The 13,026-nt window shown below is 35.8% G+C and overlaps 1 protein-coding gene across 2 annotated transcripts in view; it reads left to right on the top strand.

Annotated features, from left to right (window-relative positions):
• The window catches only part of SETD2 (SET domain containing 2), a 90,644-nt gene that overhangs the window by 57,669 nt on the left and 19,949 nt on the right, over nt 1-13,026 (top strand). The window contains exons 14-15 of one of the 2 annotated variants that reach the window (XR_001145037.1): nt 9,273-9,321; nt 12,750-12,762. Coding sequence is in view for 1 of the 2 variants with exons in the window: in XM_004676234.2 (XP_004676291.1) it covers nt 9,273-9,321; nt 12,750-12,933 (233 nt within the window). In the remaining variant the exon portion in view is untranslated. Of the gene's footprint in view, nt 1-9,272; nt 9,322-12,749; nt 12,934-13,026 lie in introns of those variants that run through there. The other variant, XM_004676234.2, reaches the window with a different exon arrangement.

Here is a 13,026-nt window from a genome sequence, read left to right on the forward strand (position 1 = left end):
TTATTTATTCATACAGAACTGGGGTACAGGCCAGAGATACGGAGGGTGATAGGATTCACCAGAGACAGAGCGGGGAGCAGAACAGGCTGACTGAGAAGCACACTGCTGAGGGGAGCAGCAGGCGGGTCAGGAGAGGTCCGCCGCACCATGTGGTCACCTCCGGGGCAGGCAGGGATCGAACTCATGTGGAAGTGGCTTTAGCTTCTCAGTGCTGTGCTTTAACTCGCTGCACCACCAGGGAGGGGCCCAAACCGATCTTTTGAGAATAATCTGTTCATATCACTGTCCTATTTAAAACATTGAAATGGCTCCCCATTACACCATTAAAACTAACTTTATTTTTCTTAAGGTGGCTTGCATGCCATGGTATATAGTTTGGCTCTCGTTTACATATGGAGTCTCATCTCAACCATTCTGACCACCAGTGGACTGTGCTGCTGATATTCATAGATACATAAGCACACACATTTTGCTAATTCCTGAAAATATATTTGTTGTTGTTCAAATGTCTTTTCTTAAAATTTCTTTCCCCAGGAAAGCTATTCGTATTCCTCCAACTCAGGGCAGCCTTCTCTTTCTGTATGCTTTATAATACCCTTTCCAACTACAGTAGATAACATTTTATAATTGTACATTGCGTGAAGACTGAAACTGGTTTTTTGAGGTCCTTCAGGTTACTGTGAGAGCCTGGTATGTAGTAAGGCACACATAAGTACTTGAATGAAGAAGTGAAGAGGGGGTCTGTCTGTTCATGGTACCACACCACTGCTTCAATTTGTAGTACATATGCTTTATTTGATAGGTGGTCAGAAGCTATTTGAATAGCTGTCATATAATTTTTAGAAAACTTGGAAGTAAATGATGGTGTTTTTATCAGATGTAAAATGGAAACAGACCCGTGAGGTTGTGACTTAGCTTTTAAGTGAGCTGAAAATTAGCTCAGGTCTTCTGATTTAAACACTATCATTTTCCACTCTTTTTCTGTTCCAACAAAAAAACTGATTTCTAAGCAATTCATGCAATTTTGTGTCTTTGTTGAATAGTTTTCAGATATTTCTTCTTCTAATTTAGAAACTACTGTAAGTTCAGATTCATTCTGAAATCATAGAACTTAGCATTTTAGTGTTTTTTTCCTGAATGCTACAAAGATTTTGAACCTGTGGTCCATGACTGAACCTAAGAATTTTCTGTGGCAAGGGTCCATAAATATTAAGCTGCTCCTCAAATAGGGATGTGTATATGTGAGTTGGGAAAGGAATGAACAGTGGTCAATAAAAGTTTTTTTGACTGAATTTACATAGTAGTTTATATGTCTTGGTGCAGCATTCAGTTGACTGGTACAACACATGGTTCAGAGAAGTCACTGAAGGATTGTGATTTTTTAAAAATTACCTATTTTCTTTTTAAAGTTTTTTGGTTAGTATTTGATTTCTCCCCTCCAGTGTGGTCCCTAAAAGTTACCCCACCACAATAGTATCTGTGCTCTTCCCTTCTCTGCAGTATGCCTTAAGTCTATGGTCCATTTGAAAGCTTTGTCTTTATTTTTCCTGACACTTTGGGTTTTCTGTATTCCACTATATGTGAAACCATAGTTATCTTTTTCCTCCTGACTTATTTCACTTAGCATAATTCCTTCTAACTCCATGTTGCTGCAAGTGGCATGAGTTTATCTTTTATGGTCACTGAAAAGTATTTGTGTGTGTGTGTGTGTGTATCACAACTGCTAGATCTGTTCATCTGCTTGGGGGCATTTGGGTTGTTTCCATATCTCAGCTATTGTAAATAGTGCTGCAGGAGTGCAGGTTTCCTTTCAAATTAGTGCTTTTGTGTCGTTTGGGTAGATTCCTGGGAGTGGACTCATTGGGTCATATGTATTCCATTTATGGTGTGTTGAGGAATCGCTACAGAACTTTCCATAGTCGCTACACCAGTTTGCATTCCCACCTAGCAGCTTAAGATGGTTCCTTTTTCACTGGGGTGTGGTGATTTTGAAGTTTTAATTAGAAAAATTATAGAGGGAGTAGTTAAATTTGAAAAAGCATAAGGTAAAATTTTAGATTGGGAGTTAATTTGCCTAGAAAACACATTTGAAATTGGAGAAGCATTTAATCATCAAGACGTCCAGTTATTCTTCAGTGATTACTTACCAGCATGAAAATACTTTTCATTTTTCTACATATTTACTACAGAGCTAGAGTAGCCTTGTGTCGGAGACCAGCTCCAACTAACGAGATGTCTGGAGGCAGGACAGGCAGGACCCTAAGATGGAAGGCAGCGGCGTGCAGAGATTCCAAGAGGGGAGAGGGGAGAGGACGCGAAGAAGACACAGGAGTCAGGATTGGGTGCAAGTCTTCCTGTTCATCTTTTTGTAGGTCTTTATTTATACTGTGTAGCAAGATTTAGTTACAATAATGCATCAGGTAAGTTAAGAAATCGGCATAAAGTTTTAAAGGAAGAGGAGAACAATGCATCCTCTTCCTGCTACTTTATGGCACACTATACTATACATCTTTGTGATAACTTTCATGTATACAGATGTTTATCTGTGACTTTAAAGGATCAGGGTCTGGGAAAGGATGAGCTGTTAGCAAAGGATTTAGGAGTCCTAGTGAAGAGATAAATTGTGTCAGTGATAGCCTAAAGAGAAGCTAATGGCTAATTTAAGATTAGCAGAGTAGTTAGTAATTGTTTTAGAAAAAAGTAAATTAAGTCACATAGTTATGCATTAAGCAAAACCTGTGTTGCTAATGTTAGGAAATTGTCCATGGGTCCTTATGCCCTGAGAGTTATCTTAAGAATTGCTTTTTGTCAAAAGACCAAAGAAGTTTTCCAGGAGTCTTGATGCTCTGGGGTCTTATCTCTCCAGGAGCTTGCCTTTTGTCTTCAGTCAAAGGAATTTCCTGCCCAGGAGCAGCACAGCTTGTACTTTGCCCAGGCCAGGTAGCTAATTTAGAGCTAAGGCAATCCAGTTAGTTACAAACTGATGTTGCTACAATATTTTTTGATATTATGATTATACAAAAAAGGGAGGTCATAACATAAGTTAGCAGTGGAAATTCTGATTTTTCAGAGCTTTTCCCAAGCTACCTGGAATCTGTCAGACGATAGTCGTTGCATAGCTTGTGTCAGCCTTGTCAGCAGGAATTTGTGTCAGTTGTTCAAAGATTCTTTGAATTGGGTCAAGGTGGGTATACTAGAAAAAGGAGATCAAGGGACAAGTTTAAACTGAGTAACAGTGAACTAAGTAGGGTTTTTGAGATAGGCACTTGCTGACTAACAGAAATTAGATTTGCCTTGGGAGGTCACAGGTTCCTTAAGACTTTATAGACCCTAGGTTGCTGGGCACTACATATTCCATCATAATGCATAGAAGTCTTTTGGAACTATGTCTCACATTTCTTCTGAGGCATGTTGTCTTTTTTCTTTTCCTTTTTCTTTTAGGTTTTAATGCAGGCCATTACTTCACAAAATACGAAATTCAAGCATACAGTGAAACAGTTCCCTCCTACCTCTTTGTTCATACCATGTATTGGGGCAACCAATGCAACTAGTTTCTTATATAGCATTCCAGAGATTTGTGCAAATTATATAAACATTTTACTTTTAATAAAGATGGCAGTACTGTATATAGTATTTTATTGTGTAGCTATGCTATCATCAGTCTCATGTTAATCAGTCCCTTTCAGATGACTCCTAGACTTAGCAACAAGGAACTTAAGTCACAGCAAAAAAAAAATTACATAATATACACGTTGAATACATTACTAAAAGAAGTATATCTTAATCATAGTCTGTTTGTGATTTTGATAAATATTACCAAGTTACTCTTCATAGTTATACCAATTTAACGCTCATTAGCAGTGTGTATACCAGTGTCTATTTCACTACCCCCTGGTCAATACAAGTATTTTCTAACTTTATCTTGGTTATATTGGTAGGCAAAAATGGAATACTGTAAAATCTTTTACTTTGTATTACATGTTATTAACTTTACACTTGTATTTACTATTTTAAAATTGCATCCTATCGCGCATTTTTCTGACTGAACTGAAATTAGGTCTTATTACCTTTTGTTTCTGGGGAATCCAATTATCTCTACAAGTATTTAAAAGAACAAATTATCTCTGTATTCCTTTCCCCTCACTTTCCCTTCCTCTGACCCTGTCATGTTGATTTTATGAAACTTCCAGGCATGTATATTATTTTCCAAGGCTTTTTTGCAAGGCAGATCCCAACACACCTCTAAGAGAGATTCTCTCTCTTCCCCCACTATTTATAGTATAATTTATGAGATAAAAACCAAAGACCTAAAACTCTACAGGGATATAATGATAGTCAGTTTTCCCTCTTTTAAGGGAAGCGTAATGGTATAGAACTATTAACACTAAGTTTTTCTAAGAATTAATGCTGAGGGAAAAGGGACTAGATTATAAATTAGTGTTTGCCCTGTAATTTTTTTAATTGCTGGACCTTCGGGTGATAACACAGTCATAGACATTGAGGTATAAATATGAATATGTATGTTCATTTAAAAATTTTGTTGTTTGAGAAAATGGACTTAATCTTTACACTAATTTATATAGAATTGTGACTAAAGTTCTATGACAGGGTTATATATATTACCCAAAGATGTGCTATTACTCTCAAGATTCAGGATTAGCAGTTTTTAGTAAAGGCCAGATAGTAAATAATAGATTTAAAATATGACCAAAGTTTTGGCATCCTCCTACCCTCTTTTTCTCTCTTCTCCTCTCCCTTCTCCTCCTCCCTTAAAAAATGTCAAAAAAACATTAACTGGAATTGAAGGGGGTACTTAAGGAATTGGGCTACAGTTCAAATTTGGTGCAGCTTACTAACCTCTACACTACTGTATAAACTGGTGAATCAGATTCCCTAACAATATACTACCCAAAGATACAGGTCATAAAATCCTTAGCCTGGGTGACTGACAACTAATTTAACCATGTATTTTCCAAGATGATTTGTCTATTAGTCACATGATTTCAGTGAGAACTGTATGTGCTTAATGTTTTCATTATTTTGTTTCTCTAGATTTTCTAAATTTTTACTTTTAGATAAATTATTTGTATATTTACACTAGCCTTAAATCTTCACAAATGACTAAATATCCTGGGACGATGGCTCCCCCTTTCCCCCATTCTTTTTTGGATTTACTAAATTACCTTAGAAAAATTGCTCACATCTAACTAAATACACATATACATATAGATATATACACACATGTATTTTAATCTTCACAAGTACAAAATTGCTTAAATAAGTGGAAACATGAATTGGTGTTTATGTTAGAGAATGCATTCTCACATAAACATCTCTTCTCAGTTAATATTCGCATCTATCCTTGGCAGTAATAGACAATAATCCAGTGGGTTATTGTCTTTCTCAGCCAAAGAGTCACTGCTATAAAATTGGACAATTGTTATTTTATAAGATTTCAGGATGGAGTTTGAGTGAATGTGTGTTCAGTTTACCATGTTTCTACTTTCTACTTTTCTTTCTATGTACAACTCATAATCATTCTTCAAGACAATTCAAATGTATACTGCCAGCAGTGTGTTTTTACAAATCCTTTCTCATAAGGTCCAAACCAGTTTTAGTTTCACTCTTGTTATATTTCTCCTACCATTTTTTTTATCATAAGATAGCATCTGTTTACTTTCTCTTGAGTGTTTATGAGGTAATAGTAGTAGTGAAAAGTGTGTGTTGAGCTGAGGGAAATCTAAACTTGGATTCTAGGTACTACATACCACTTTCTTACTGTGTCACTATGTGACCTTGGGACAATTACTTAACCTCTTTGAGCCTATTTTTAAGTGCGTTGATACAATATTGTATTATTATATCAATAACAGTGCCTCTCAATGTTATAAGTATGTGAGGTTAGAGTTAAGATACAGTGGCTGTTATATAGAAAAATGTCAGCCCTTACTATTGTTAGTCTATGAATTCATTGGCAATAGGGACTGTATTTCCAATGTCTAAAATATAGGAGATCCTATAATATATACTTTTAGCATACTTATTATCCAAGTACTTGCTGTATAAAAGAGCAAATGAGATTTCCAAAAATAGTCATCATAGAACTCATGTTTTCTTTTATCCAGAAATTAAAAACATCGTCATATAGAATTATATACTTTTATAAAGGGATATTGGGTACATTGGTACCTCATGAGCTTGTCAATGATTCAAAGTTACTTTTGACCCTTTGAATGAAGAGGGGTGATTGATTAGCCAAGTCTGTAAACACTGAACAGAGTCTAAAATTCTTCAGAGGCAGTCTTACCTGATGAAATATATGTTTGTGGTTATGTATAAAACCTGTAAACAACAGTATAGAGTTAGTGATAAAAAAGTTGATGTATATATAGTGCTTTGAGTTTATAGTGGCACCATGTGGTTGATTTCTACAAGTTATAAATGGGTCAAAGAAATAAAATAGTGTGATAAAAATACATTAGGTGTAATGTGTAACGGGGAACCAATTTTTGGTGTATTTTTTTTTTTTAAGCCTCTGCAGGCATTGTTATTCTCAGCACCCAGTTCTCCTGATTCATTGTTTTTTTTTTTGTTTTTTTTTTTTTATAATATGCAGGTCTCCTGAATAGTTTTTAGAAACGATTTTACATGAAGTGTGAATGAAGTCAACCTATAAACATTTTCTACATAGATTCTATGACATTATCCAAACAGACTTCTATAACATGTATATTCACACTTGCTACTTAACCACTAGAGTGACCTAAAATGTTAAAGTAATCCTCATATGGCTACTCTTTCTCACTTTCCATTATTGTGGAGCTTTAGAAAAAATCAGTTATGCTTTCAGGACCTCACTATGCTCAATTTCCATCTTAATTTTCTATGCATTGTTGGCTGTCTGGAGGATCAAATTAGTAATTCTTGAGTGGTTGGATATATGTTGATAAGACATAGTGTTTGGCACATAGTAATAGTTAGCTACTACTAGTTAACTAGTTCAACACTAGTTAGTAGTAATAGTTCATTTGGTGAATATCAGAATACCATTTCTCCTCTAAATTCCAGGGTGGAATTAATATTTTTGAGAAGCATTTTCTCTAGTTCATTAACTGTCAGAATGGGTTCCCACCTTGTGGATCCATTCCAATTGTGTAGTAAATTACTTTGAATATAATGAATACTTGTAATACCAACACCTTATGCAAAAGAAACTAAATAGGTTAATATAATATAATCTTAGTTGACAGACATCTCAATATTTTATTCTAAGCACTCTTTGTGAATGAGTGTTTTCTTGTAGAGCATGTAGGTTTATAGAGTACCTAATGCTACAGTTGTTTTCAAGTTTTTAGAAATTAGAATACCCATTTTTTTTCTCCAGTGTGGGTAGATGCTAATTGATAAGCAGTATTCTTTCCAAATTTGGTAGCCCCTCTGAGAAGTGAATGGAGGATTCAGAGCTAAGAATGCCAGTTTTGTTCTTCCCCGTCTTTACTGCTGATTCAGTGTTACCCATAGCTACATACACTGAACACCAGATAAACTCTAGGTGTCCCTCAAGAGGAGTAGACTGGAATATATCTTTTCTACAATCAAAGGCATCCCAAGAGGAGAATGCCTTGGTGACTCTGAGCTGAGGTCAGGCACGGATAGCTCTTTCTCTCAAATTCTCCCTTGAGAGAATTGAATGAGGGTTGTTAAGAGAACAACTTCTCTGGGTATAAGAATGACTTGGGAGAGTCTAAAAAATCCCTGAGTGTTATTTCTGTAAAACTTCCTTGGAAATTCTAATTGTGCTAAGTGGAGAATCACAGCTCTAGTAGAATTCCTACATAGAAAGAGAGGCTAGGAGGACTGCAGAGTGCTACCTATCTAGATTTGTCCAAACATGGTACTCCTTCCTTAAGTAATGTTGTTAGCCATACCCTGTGTCATCTAGCACAGAAGATAAAAGTGTTACATCATAATATTGTCATAACCTTGGGAAAGTTGCTAAGCTTTTAAAGGTTTCCCATTTATAAAATGGTGATAATAGTACTTTACCTCATAGTATAATTTTGAAGCTCAGATGAATAATGTATGGAAATGCTTAGCATGATACCTGACATTTAATCATAACTGTTACCTAATAAAGTATATGCATGTAATATTGCAGAATGTTTTAAAAGCTGTGTTTAAATATATTACCCTTTATCGCTGGAGTCTTTGTCATTTTCAATGTCAGCTGAATATTACATTTTGACCCTTCCTCAATTGTATTTCTGGTGGGTTATTTCTCATTTTGTACAAATATTGCTAGAACTGACAATCGTGGGAAGCTTATTTTCTGGGCATAAAGTCCTAAAAATTGGGATTACTGAGTCATCTAGGTATGGTTAGTATTACAAGATTTCTCTGAAGGAAGGTTATATCATGTGCTGTGCTATAGAGTATGTGTGGTCTTGTCATTTACCCCTAATCAAAAAGGAGACTAGATAAGGAAGTATTGTGCTTCCTTAGGATTAGAATAATGGGAACTTGATGGATTAGAACAGTGGAGGATTGTTGGGAAACAAAACAGGTTCTTGGTGTTAGGTTTGCCCTGCAGGGAAAGGTACCTTGAAGCTTAGAGACAGTAGTTTACATTTCTTGTGAGTTTTGTTGTATATTAACATTGCTATTTCAAGAACAACAGTGATCTATAAAGTTTATCTTTCTTTTTAAATTAGCAACAACCTGAAAATAGGTATTGTACTTAGCCATTAGCCAAGTTGTCTTTTCATTTATAGGAAAATAAGAATAACAGGTATTTCTTTATACATGAAAATTTTCTGAAGTGTTGTTTAGCCAAATTATTACTAATCTTTTCTTCCCTTAAGTAGGTGTGGTGTACGTGAGATGTTCTAATTATTCTTAAGAATATATGCTCAGTAAAGGAACTCTAGTTGACTTCGATTTATATGTAGAAACCATATGGAAATTAAAATTGTCGGTAATCACATTCACCCAGAAATATACCTCAATTACTTAGTCATCTACTATTTGACTAATAATATCGTATAAGCATGATAGAAGTGTTAAACATGTCATATGGTGTTTATATATCATAATTTTAAGGGACCAGAATATATCCTTATTTAAAGCAAAATATGTCAGATTTTGGAGAGTAATTAAATACCAGTATGTTCGTTTTTATTTCCTCATTGTCCTGTGAAATCAGTCATCTTCTAAGCAACCACCACTTCTCTTCCACACTAATAACTTACTTTTGGCTTTTTTTTTTTTTGCAGGAGGTATATCGAATTCCAAAGAAAAGTCAAACTGAAAAGGAAAACACAAGTAGGTATTCAGAGATATTCTGTGAACATAACTTTACAAATACTCTTTTGAAATACACAGAGGTAACTGAGAACTTTAGCTATGTTGTTTGCCAAGGGAGATGGCCATAACTACTGGGGTTACTTTCTTAGAATTCATGGCTTTTAATAGGTTTTCTTTAATTCATTTATTCCTCTAAAGCTGACTTTCTTAAATCTATATCTATATTCTTAGAAGTCTTGTAGGATCTTTTATCAGAAGATGTTTATATGTAAAATTCCTTGAGTACTTTCATTTTTTCTCAAGAGAATTCAAAACTTTCCTCAAGGTAGCTAAGGTTAAGATTCACTATTAAAAATAATAGGGTAGTAGTTTGGTTTCTGAGCTCTCTCTCTTATGTTTCAACATTCTGCTTTAGAGTTTAAAGCAATGATGGTGGCTACTGTTGACCTCTTGATCCCCTCCAGCACTGACCTACTATATAAGTAGAGTGAGGGAGCAAGTGTGATCATGGTTTTGGTCTTTTTAATTAATTATGGCATGAATAGTCTTTTTATAATCTTAAATCCTGTTTGTTAAAAGCCTGTGAGGTAATCCTTTGCATCATTTTTTTATCTTTTGGGTATTTTTAATTGTATTGGTTTAATGTCTTCATAGTCATACATCCTATTCTGGCTACCAGAAAAATGCTTTGTATAAGAAAGAAGGCAGAGTTGGGCAATACTGATTATAAAACCAGTGGTATCCTTACAGAGGTAGTCATCAAAGGCTAACTTTTTTGGACCCACAGAAATCATTAGCAAGAAAGGAAAATCTTAAAAATGTGCAAGAGTTTTCTCCTAGTATTACAATTATCTAGTCTGGTGTAATCCTCCAAGGAAGCAGCTTTTTGTGTGCCAGTTTCAGTAGCCCTCTCATATATGGGCTCCACTGCTCCCTCCTTAAACTCAGCCTCAAGCCTTTAGATTAAAATAATGTTTATAATTCAGGCTTGGTTTCTAAATAAAGTTAAAAAAAACTTCTTATACCTTTTAAAATTAAAAAGAATTCTGAAATAATTTGGGAAGCATATAATCATGCTTTACCCTCATTTTATAATAGGAGAAAATCAGCATGAGTAAAATAGGATGGCCTCTTTGCCTCACATATTCTAAAACAGAGTCAGAATATGAAGTGTTAGTGTGGTTTCCTGTTCTTATTTTACCAGGTTATTATTACAGTGGAGAAATAGCCACATTTTAAGGAAATCACCACCAAGGCAAGGAACCTGGTTTTGGAGGAGTAAAGAGAGTAGTCATGGGCAGGTCCAGATGAAACAAGATAATAATACTTTACAGAGGTTATTGTACCAACACCTTGTGAGCTGAAAGTTTCCATTTACTCCTAACATATGGTGTAGATGAATTTAGTTTCTCACTAAAAAAGCTCATAAATGACTATAAGTAACTTTTGCACATAAATGGAGCTTTTGGCCAACTAAAAAGACTGAAAGAATAGCATGTGTAAGCTTACTAACCCTATTACTAAAGAGAAAACAACTGATTGCGTATTTTTCTGAGACGAGGAAATGAAAAACTGCTTTGGAATATTTATTGGAAAACTGCTTTGTCTAAGAAATATTTTTATTTAATATATTTAAGATATAAGAAATTCTTTCCTCAAGAAGAGAATAATCTGGTTAATCAGGTAGCAGGGAGCCTCCCTGGTGGTGCAGCACGATGAAACCATCTGCAGTCACTGCAGCATGCCAGGGAGGTGACCCATAGCATGGCAGACCCCTCCTAATCCTCCGGCTACTCCCCTCAACAGTGTATTTCAGTGGATCTGCTTGTTCTCATCCCCCCTATGTCCCTACCTGAGAGGATTCTCTGATGAATCCTCTACCACTCACCCTGTACCTCTGGCCTGTACCCCAGTTCTTGTATGCATAAATAAATCTTAAAAAAAAAAAAAAGGTAGCAATACTACTAACATACAAGCAATTAATTCCAGTCAAGTTGTACTGAGATACTTAGTGGTAGAATTTAGATTTTTTAAGAAAATGAGAAACTTGAAGGCATGATCATTAAAAAATAGTACTTAGGACAGTTTTGGGTAGCTGTAGCAGTGGAACTGAGTTAAGACCATTCTAGATAGAGACTAAATGAAGATTAGTGATGCCATCTTTCAGTAGGAAGTTATTTTTTAAAAAATGTAGCACTATGACTTTAATAATTTCCTGACTTAACTAACTATATTACCTGTATTTGAAATGTTTTCTTTTTGAATTGTAGTTGATAGAAAGTTGTCTAATAAGCCTTCTTATTGTTTTTATAAAGTATTTTTTTATTTTATATTTTTTTAAATTTTTTTTTAAGATTTATTTATTTGTGCATACAGAACTGGGGTACAGGCCACAGACTCAGGGGTGGTGAAAGACTTCACCAGAGACAAAGTGGGGAGCAGACCAGGCAGATCGACAAAGTACACTGCTGAGGGGAGCAGCGGGCGGGTCAGGAGAGGTCTGCCACACCATGTGGTCTCCTCCCAGGCAGGCGGGAATCGAACTCATGCGGAAGTGGTTTCAGCTTCTTAGTGCAGTGCTTAACCTGCTGCGCCACCAGGGAGGGCCCTTCTTATTTTTTTAATTAAACTTTTCCTACTAAGGTTTTCATACTTATCATGACAGCCTGATCTTCTACAAATTGTAAATATGCAGGGTTACAGAGACTATGGAATGCTTTCACATTTTGAATTGACAAGCAGCCTGCTTTGTCAAAGGTAACAGGAACATTTTGGTATGCATGTGTTCCACCAAACTTGTTGGAAATCTTAGACTGAGGTTTTGGGGAGGTTGGGGTAGTATAGGGGATCCCTTGTATTTCTGTATTTTAGGAGAGCTTATCAACTGTTGCAAAAATCAAAGCTAGGATTTTGATAGTCATCATGTTCAATCTGTAGATTCATTTGTGGAGTATTGCCATCTTTTTTTTTTTTCTGAAAAGTATTTATTTTTAATTGCCAGTACTACACATATTTTTCTTCAGGAAGACTGAAGTTGTTTCTTTCTTTCTCTTTTTTTTATTACAAAGTTTATTTTTACATCATTTTGCACATTTTTTTTCCATCTTGATTGTAATCCCCGCGGGTTTCCCATCACCAAATCACGCCTGTGCTATCACCATAGTCCCATGCAATTCCCTCACTTCCCCCCACCCCCACCCCCGTTTTTGATCCCATTCCCCACTCCACCCAGTGGGGGTAGTATAAAAGGACAATCATGGAAGAGATATTTAGAAAGTAGAGCTCACAATCACACAAGACTTTTGTCTCATCCACGTTCAAGGTTGGGTAGGTGAGAGATGAGTTCGTAGATTCATTTGTTGGATAGAATTTTATTGCACAATTGAGACACTACCATGATGGAGAAAAGTTTCCAAAGTAACATTTAAAAAACGCTTTTCCCTCAGTAACTGAACGAGGAAGGGATGCTGTTGGCTTCAGAGATCAAACAGCTGCTCCAAAGACACCTAACAGGTCAAGAGAGAGAGATCCAGACAAACAAACTCAAAATAAAGAGAAAAGGAAACGAAGGGGCTCCCTCTCACCACCCTCTTCTGCTTATGAGCGGGGAACAAAAAGACCTGATGACAGGTGAGTACTCTGTGTGAGAAAAGACTTGCTCTTTTCTGACCAAGTCTAAAAGTACCCAAGACATACTTCTGAGTTTGGGCACAAAGCTTTTGG

The sequence above is a fragment of the Condylura cristata genome, unplaced genomic scaffold (genome assembly GCF_000260355.1).
Source record: "Condylura cristata isolate star-nosed mole 26May11 unplaced genomic scaffold, ConCri1.0 scaffold00004, whole genome shotgun sequence".
In the NCBI taxonomy this organism is placed as follows: Eukaryota; Metazoa; Chordata; class Mammalia; order Eulipotyphla; family Talpidae; genus Condylura; species Condylura cristata.